The following is an 8770-nucleotide window of genomic DNA, read 5'->3' as shown; positions in this document are numbered from 1 at the left end:
GCCTGCTCCAGCTTATGGCTATGCGTGCACCTATCAGCCTTGGAAAGAGAACATTTTAACTTGCTCAGGTGCTGGCTTCTTTTGTCTTATTTTTTATTTTCTTCTGTGTTTCTGTGATCTGGGAAATACAGTGCTCTCTTGATAGCCTTAAGAGCTGCCAATGGTATGGCCCCCAGTTATGACGTGATAATGCTACTACGACCCAGTTCATTAGGAGGAAAGACATCACTCTTCAGTTTGATTGCCATTTATTGTTCACTGGGAACGGAGAGTCACAGGATCTTGAACACCAGGGAATCACAAATGGGGGAAAGAGCATACGTACAGACCGACAGGAGAGAAACAAATTCTGATTGAAGTTATAACTTGGCATCAACATGAATTGCAACAAATGGATCTTCATCAGTGTTACTGATCTGGAAGTTAGCCGTTCCATCCCCAGAAACATACACCTGCTTTCCAGTACACGTGTTGCCCTCCTTTTGTCCAGAAATAACATCACAGTAGGTACCAGCAGGCAGACCAGTTTGCAAATTGACGTTCATGTACCTGTGTGAAAATCAGTGAATGCCGCTTCTCTGTTGTTTTCAAAAGGGATATTAGCAACTGGGTAAAGGAATTCTGAAGCTGATGCTATTGCATGACTTGGAAAGGCAATGCGATGCAAGGGAGTTACTGAGCCTGACCCTGCTTCTCTCCCTGCACTCCTTTTCCAGAACTGGGGAGGCCACTGTGTGAATCTCGCTCAGGCTGCAGGAGTTGTTCTCATTGGAAGAAAAGGACAGGACAAAATCAAAGCATAAAAGAGCTTCACAACAGGACGCGTGCTGCTAAAGGTAATCCTAATTGTGATGAGCGTTCAATCCATTAGGGTTGAACGGGCTTGGACTGGCCTGGATTGGACAGGCAAGTTTGGATGAGGGAAGTGAGAGAGTGCCTGCTCCGCTCAGAACTACCAAAACTTCAGCTCCTACTGCTTCCATCCTTGGGCACTGCTCTGTCCACAGCCTCAGCCTCTTCTCATGTGAACTCATATGTGGGTGTACTGGAGATGACACTGTATGTGAGGCAGACCACAGGAATGGGATGCTCAAGATGCTAACGAACAATCTGTACATCTTCAGACGCTCCACTCAGACACCTCAGCCTTGCTTTCCATGTTCTCCATTCACCTGTCAGCGCTCTAGCTCAAGGACATCCCCCCTCCCAACACCTGAGCCCTTTCAGCGTTCCGGCTGGGGAGCTATGCTTCTCCTCGGGGATACAGTCTCTCCCACCAACTTACCAGTCGTCATTATTAAAGACGATGAAGCCTTTATTGCCACGGCCAAAAGCTACTTGATTGCTGCCATTGTCCCACCAGTTTGAGAAAGGCTGGCCGTCTGCCACGTTACGGAAGATAACCATGTTCCTGAAAATGCCAGGAATGGCTGTCACTGGAGTTGCAAGACTCCACAGCCAAGAGGCTCATCATGCAAAAGTCACTGCTTTTACTGCGTTTTGCTCCACAGTCTCCTACCTTATTTGGCGCCAGCGATGCTCACAAACCCAGTCGTTGCCACAGGTCGTGTCTGCATTGATTGTAACAGACTTTGTTGATCCATCCGAGTTGCTAGGTGGTCCAATCCAGTCGTTGACGTCCTTTTATTGAAAAGAGACATTTGAAAGTTCTTACTGGAAAACGCAGAGCAAAAAGCGGGATGGATGGCGCACCTAATTTCCACCCACCCGATCCAAGATTGGACAGAGAAATCACTTGAGAAGTTTAGCAAACGTGAATCTTGAGCGTTACAAACTTACCTTCCCATTTACAAAATTTCTTGTCCAACGATAACTTGACATCACACGTGTGAATCCATACGGATGAGCCAACATGAAACCAACAGCCATTTTATAAAGCCTGATGGGCCAAAAGCATAATGAGATGTGGCAAGAGAAAGCGTGCCGGGGAACAAAGAGACAAACAAATCAGCAAGAGGAAGAGGCATCAGCCAGACAACCCCGCATTCCTTACCTGGCGTCCCAGAAGGTGAGAATGGAAGCTCCACCAGCCCCGTGCCCCCGCTGGTTGTCATGATTATCCACAAAGACCAGGGCTCTGTCAGAAGGCGCAAAGCCCCAGCCTTCTCCCCAGTTCCTGGCCAAAAACACAAGGACTTGAATCTACCCCGCCAAGCTGCGCATCCAGCGTATCCTAGGCAAGCTGCACAATGGGTGCCCTTACTTTAAGTAGGCCATCTTTTCTCCATTCCACTTGCGGATCACTGTCCCCAGTTTTGCGCCGTATTTGAATTCGGTCACTCGGCCATTTCCAAAGTATTCACTGCCTGTGATTGGCTCGCCGCCCAAGTCAATTACCTAATATGTGAAAGAACATTCCTTACAACTAGAACAGAAAGTGGTAATGAAAAGTCACTACTTTTGCTAATATTACTATCTGATTTCTTTTCAATATTGCATTGATTGGTATTTTGTTAATTTTATCTCAAACTCACTCAATTTTTTTTTTGCATGTCCATCCTCAATCTATTTACTGTGTCTGATAACTACTGCATTATAGCTTGGGCTGCATGAGCTTTATCTAAAATGTAAGCACCAGTACCTCTGCCTCCAGCACATGGGTAACCTCATTACTTTTTTTCATGATATACGTAAAGGACAATTACCTATTTGCCTTAGATCTTTTGGCAACACATTTTTAATATAATGTATCTGGCAACTTTAGCTTTTACTGACTGGAATCTGTTTTTTGTTTTTCTTACTTGGATTTCTTTCTCAAACATCATACACAAATTGGGAATGTGAAATGAACACTGGCTGTGCCATGGGAAAACAGTTTCAGACCATTATGCAATCAGTTGCCATTTCAGACGTAATCACCATTTATAATACTCTGTTGCAATTTATGTACTTACAATTTAAAATTCTGAGACTGAAATCTTACCTTTTTGAGATTGACAGAATTTTTACATTTAATTCAATGCAGTAAATTACATCTCAGTAAGATCTCCAGGTTAACTAGCTCTAAAAGGTGCAAAACAATTGAGGCACTTTTCACGTAAATGACCTTCTGCAGGCAAATTAGATATTTCAAATTACGGTTGTTAAATCTTGACATCACTTTCTATAGATCAAGACTGAAAGTTGCTCAGGCCCAGCTCAAGCAAAGCACTGCTTTAGGTACAGGACTGAGTCTACACTCTGTCTGCAAAAAAGACGTATGTAAACTACAATTAAGAAAATAGAGACTACCTCCTGATAAATGAAAGGTTTGGCTCCTGCAGAAAACCACTTAGTATTTAGGTCTTTCAGCTTGTCTAAAATTGCCTTCACATCCTCTGGCCACATATGCTTGGCAGCATCAATCCGGAACCCTGCTACACCAATATCAATGAGGTAGTTCAGATACTCTGCAACTTTGGAGCGCACATAGTCCTTCTCCAGGGCCAGATCAAGAAGATTAACCAAGCGGCAGTTTCGGACCTGTATGAAAATTCCGAAATGAAACATTTTTCACCCTGCAACCTAAATCTAATGTTCTACATATGTTTCTTTGAATTTCTCTGTGTTACAATGACAAAAGGAAACCTTCCCTGTTCATCATTCACCATGCATATCCTACACCTTGGACAGTCATCTAGACTGACATCATGGACAGTCCTCTACGTAGAAGGAGCATTACAAAGCCTACATTTGCCCAGCATACACAGCTGCAAGTGACGAAGGAATGTACCAGAGAGCCATAATTAAATCTATAATCAGCTTTTTAATGCAAGTATAAGGCAAAAATATCATGTTATTTTTAGTCCAGTGTATTAACACGCGGATTCATTATTATTTCAAGCCCACTTACTTATTTTGTGACGCAGGTAAGATTTCTGGAAATGATATTTCAAAATCTTTAAAACATATTGAATTCTATAGTCTTACTAAACATTAAACTCTTCTCTTCTGTCTCTTTTTTTGCCTTAGTTTCTTGTAAATACAGAATGATGGTCATAGATTTCCACAAAAAGAGTATTTTAAAAAAAGTGTTTCAGTATACTCAATATATGTTTAATAAATCTTATGTTGGGTTTCCACAGCTATTGACGCATCTGTGTGGAAACAGCAAGGTACATCAGCCTATGTGGCAACCTGTACTAAAGAACCTACAATAGAGATGACCCTTTACAGCTGCTCAAGATCCCAGAGACATTTATATCTCCCCCCTTTTGCCATTTCCCTAAAACTCCTCTCCCCTAAACTTAGGTTCAGGAAAGATTAAATACAGTTGAAAGGCATGACATTGCTCAAGCAAAACACATATTTATCTTTAAAAAATAATTTCAGTTCTGTGGTAGTTTTAAAGTCCTGACCATATAATTAGATACACAGGAACAGACAGACTCCCCTTATCTGCACAAAAGGAGGTCTTTCTTAGCAAGGGAAATCTCTAACAAGAAAGTTGGTTTTCAATATTTTAGCCTGTTTTTCTTTAGTAAATCCTAATCTCTCTCTTCTGAAATTGAGACCAAAGAAAGCTTCCAAATTATAGCAATGGGTAAATAATAATTCATATTTTTTAAAGCACAGAAAACACAAATAAGAATCCCTAAATAGAGTTAACAATCTTTAAAACTGTCCTTATAAAATAACTAAGCACATTACTTAAATCTTAAGGTGAGCCATTAGCTCAAGTAGAGCTATCCCTTTGCTCTAGATAAAGAAGTGGAGTTCGTGGTAGTAACACTAACCTCTATTATCAATTAGGATAGTTTTCCATGAGTTTTATTTTCTGTATGTCTGACAGTAAAAGGGAGCAAAGAAATAACAGCCCTGAAACAGATGGACATAAAAATGCATTTATAGTTTTAGGTTTTACCTGAGATGCATCATGATAGTTCTCAATGTCTCCACTTTCAGATTTACATTTACCATCATTAAAGTCCCAAGCAGAATATGGCACAGCTGGAAAGTCTTCAGTCTTTGCATTGAAATAGCTTCCACAAGTAGAATGGTTGCCAGCACCAGCAGTACCTCCGCACATATGGTTGATTACCGCATCCACATAAATATGCACCTACAGAATGATGCTCATGTTTCAGTTTAAGAAAGTTACTTTCCATAGTGCTACTATCTGAATAATGTTATCTTTCTCTTACCTCCTGCCATATCCTCCTATTTCTGCTTGCTTGCTTCCCTCAACATTTTATTTAAGATACTTCTTTTATTAATATACAGGAGTTGTGGTACAACACACAGCTCAACTCATAGAAGAAAAACATCTTTACTCCACAGCTACCTTGTCTTCCCTTCTACATTAGCTGATGTCTATATCCTAGCGCTACAAAAACCACAAGGTTTTCTAAGCACTTACTCCAACACTGTTGCACCTGGTCACCATGTCTCTAAATTCAGTTTCATTTCCAGATCGTGTGCAGAGCTTGTAGCTGACTGGCTGGTATCTTTCCCACCATGGATGCCAGGGGTCAGCAACAATAACGTTTTCATTTGGAGGTGAGATCTGTGAATAAGATGGTGTCTCTTGGTAACAGGATACCAATAACGGTTTAATTATGTTTGCTCAGTATTGTTAGAGAAAGAACATAAAAATATAAAACAAGGTCCCTTTAATGGAAGCAACTCACAATACTTAACCCACACAGATCCCCAGTATCCTCTTCTTAAACTGTAGCGAGCTGCAATTAAAAGACTTAGGCCCAGATGTTCAACAGTTAGAAACGTATTAGAAAAATTATGTCCATGGACATAGTTTCCTAATCATCTTTTGGACTGCATGCCTCACAGATCAAATAGTCTGAAATGATGTGAAGCTGGGCCTTTTAATGGCATACTCGGACACTCTGACAGGCAGAGAGAAGCTTGCCAGCTTGGGTGAACAGAATTAGTAGCATTTTATTTGAAATCTTCAGCACTTTGGTACTTTTCCTGGGAGCTCATTTTTCTTAGTCATAGTTTAATTTTATGTTTATCTAGTTCTTAAGCACTTCTTTTGATTTAAATATCAAGCAGGTAAGTTTAGGTTATTCACAGTAGTATAAAAAAAAAAAAAAAAGATTTAGAGGTTTAGCCAGAGATAAACAATTCTAATTCATTTAAACATAATAGCACATAGAGCAAAACATGTGCTGTGGAGTGATGAAATAAATTCACTCTAACACAATGATGGCTGAGGAATATATTTGCCAGCATTTACTACTTGCACTACCAATTTCTTTCATTCTTTTTTTTTCTGTTTCAGTACCTGTCCTTTGGTAAATTGAATATTTTCATTTGAAAAAGAAATTACCATCAATGAAGCAATTTTACTACCTACTGATAGGAACAGACATACCTGAACTCCTCCAAATCCATTAGGAGCTAAATAGCGTTCACACTCAAGAGCAATATCGGCCCAGCGCCATTCAAAGAGATGAACAATAGAAGTCCTCCCAGCCTGAGTGTTGGGGTTGTACTGTGCCCAGCAAACCCCTACAATTAACAGAAGAAAACAGATACCCATGGTGTGCTCTGTGACCAGTTGTGCTCTTCTTACTGCTTATCTATTCTCCTGCAAGAGGGTAAAGTACACGTTACAGAACAGGCATTTACTTTTAAATGTTAATCCTTGGCATCGTATTTATTTAACTTCACCTGATTTTCATTCCGTTTAAGAATTAGTTTTATCTAAGCCACATGAACTTCACGTACAAATGGTAACTTAATTTTTCTAAAATAAAAATAAGATGTTGCTTAATATAGGCTGTCTCTAATGCACAAAGTAGTATTTTTATTAGTATAAAAATGAAACTACTCACAAACACCAAAGGATTGAGTGGTTTATATAGACTGAAACTGGCATTTCATTCTTCATTTTAATGTATAATACTCTGTTGCTATTTATCCTTGCATGGCATCTTTTTTTTTTCATACTCCAGTACTATGACTTGTGCCTATTTAAAAAAGGACTTTGAAAAGTCGTATGTTCCTTATCGTGACTTTCCAAGAAAATTAGGGTATTTTGGAGGTTATGATAGACGTGATGTCCACCATTCAAACACAAATCTTGAAGACTCCTCAAATACAGAAGCGACCATAACAACTCCAAACCTGAGAACCACTGAATGTTTAACGTAACGTTTTCCTGTTGCGTGCTTATGTTATAATCAGTGATAGCTGTAGAATTTTACTGGTAGGGAAGCAGATCCATGTCCTTGTTTCCTTAAAGTAAATAATACAATTGAGAAAGCAACAACTAAATTACACAAAGCAGTAGGAATGTATTTTGACACAAATAGCCCAGGGCCTAGCGCTCAAAGAGGAGACTGAATATAGCATCTGGTTTCTTTGGAATAAGGCTTAGGGCTGTTCTGGTGTCAGTACAAGCAGCAACACAGGAATGGAGGTGTTGGAAGCCCCAGCAGACTGAAGGGTCTAGCCTCAAAATGCTTCTGAAATGGGGCGGGGAGAAAAAAAAAAAAAAAAAAAAAAAAAAAGAGGTCTGTATTCCCACTGGGAGGATGAGAGAGCCAGGCAGAGATGCACCTGCTGCAAGTCAGAGGAAATGGGAGGGGATTGTTGCTCCTGAACAACTCTACCGTGGCCTGCCAACTTGTCTTCTGCCGGGTTAAAAGTCAGTGGTACAAAACTCCGCTGGCACTTCCAAAATACCACAAGTGCTAATAATAGTATTTTCTTTTTCTTAAAAGGAAAAAAAAAAAAAGTGGAAGATGAGAGCGTGCATTACTAAATTAATCACTGTCTTTCATACCTGGTGTCATCTATCTAATAAAAAAACTAATATGACATGATCCAAAATCGTAAATTACCAGTATCTAAAATTTCTTACAGAATTACAGTCCAAAAGCAGCCACAATTCTTACACGGCTTAAAACCAGAGTATGAAAACATTGCAGAAGTTACTGCAGTGCTACACTTACAAGAATTACAGGTCGGTATGCGCACTAATGTCCACAGCCTAAGCAGAGCTCAGCATTTTCAGCATATCCCATCCAGACCAAGCAGGGGCTGCCAGGCTGTCCGCCTCCTGCCTCCGGCCAGAAGCTCTGCTCCGCGCAGCCTCTCGCAGCGTGTTCCGCCGGCACAGCTTGTTCACTCCTGTGTGGCACGGGGCTTGCTTCGGGAGGGGAAAAAACGGAGCGTTTGGGGCTCGGTTCATCGGAGCTCCTCAGGGCTCCCCGCGGCTCGGCGCCGCCAAGCAGCCCGGGCCCCGCCGGCCGCCCCGTGAAGGGACGCGCACGGAGGCCTGGGGCCGCCCCGCCCCCGCGAGGCCTCGCCCCCGTGGTAGCACTTAGTGGCGTAATGGCAGCGGGAACCCTGCTCAGCTTTGGTTGTGAAGGGAAGGCCACAGAAAACTTGTTTTATTTTATTTAAAGCCCCTTTTCTTCTCGCATCTTAACGGTCTCAGACGTGGCTGACGCTCCCCGGTGCTGGCAGAGCAGGCTCGTACAAGCCGCTTAACACCAAGGGAGCTGAGCTCAGCCCCGTGACAGCCCGAACAGCAGCCTCCTCAGGAGGACATCAAGACTGTCAGATTTATGAAGCATCTGAAACGTGCCTCGCTTCGGTCTGGGGCACTGCTGTGACTGACACACCTCACATCATCCTGCCAATCGTGCCAGGGGCAGGGAGCCGCAATCCTACAGCGTGCCCCAGTGCCAACTGGGGGCAGCTCTTGCTGGCTGGCCAGGGGTAGCACCTGGCAAAGAACACATCTGACATCATGACAAAGAATGTAAGAGGTCACCAGTTTTCCCACCTGTGGTTC

General features: G+C 41.9%; 1 protein-coding gene across 1 annotated transcript; it reads right to left on the bottom strand.

Moving 5' to 3' along the window:
* Positions 1-231: 231 nt before the first annotated feature.
* Positions 232-8265, bottom strand: LOC140002990 (pancreatic alpha-amylase-like). Its single transcript, XM_072041419.1, has 11 exons — positions 7923-8265; positions 6338-6553; positions 5360-5506; positions 4865-5062; positions 3253-3483; positions 2225-2358; positions 2015-2137; positions 1801-1900; positions 1520-1641; positions 1286-1411; positions 232-549 (listed from the first exon to the last, which is right to left on the bottom strand). Exons 2-11 carry the CDS (start codon positions 6503-6505, stop codon positions 360-362), a joined length of 1539 nt encoding a protein of 512 aa, XP_071897520.1. The 5' UTR covers positions 6506-6553; positions 7923-8265; the 3' UTR covers positions 232-359.
* Positions 8266-8770: the final 505 nt, after the last annotated feature.

Source organism: Anas platyrhynchos, chromosome 8 (genome assembly GCF_047663525.1).
Source record: "Anas platyrhynchos isolate ZD024472 breed Pekin duck chromosome 8, IASCAAS_PekinDuck_T2T, whole genome shotgun sequence".
In the NCBI taxonomy this organism is placed as follows: domain Eukaryota; kingdom Metazoa; phylum Chordata; class Aves; order Anseriformes; family Anatidae; genus Anas; species Anas platyrhynchos.
Note: the sequence above shows the minus strand (reverse complement) of the source record. Positions and strands in the feature narration are given on the sequence as shown.

What these genes read in the sequence shown, in the direction of transcription:
- LOC140002990 (XM_072041419.1), bottom strand. Translation starts at nt 6,505, where the DNA reads ATGGGTATCTGTTTTCTTCTGTTAATTGTAGGGGTTTGCTGGGCACAG. An exon ending in CCAGGTGCAACAGTGTTGGA is followed by an intron (nt 5,063 to 5,359) that starts GTAAGTGCTTAG and finishes ATCATTCTGTAG; the next exon opens with GTGCATATTTATGTGGATGC. An exon ending in GTCTTTAATAATGACGACTG is followed by an intron (nt 550 to 1,285) that starts GTAAGTTGGTGG and finishes ATTTTCACACAG; the next exon opens with GTACATGAACGTCAATTTGC.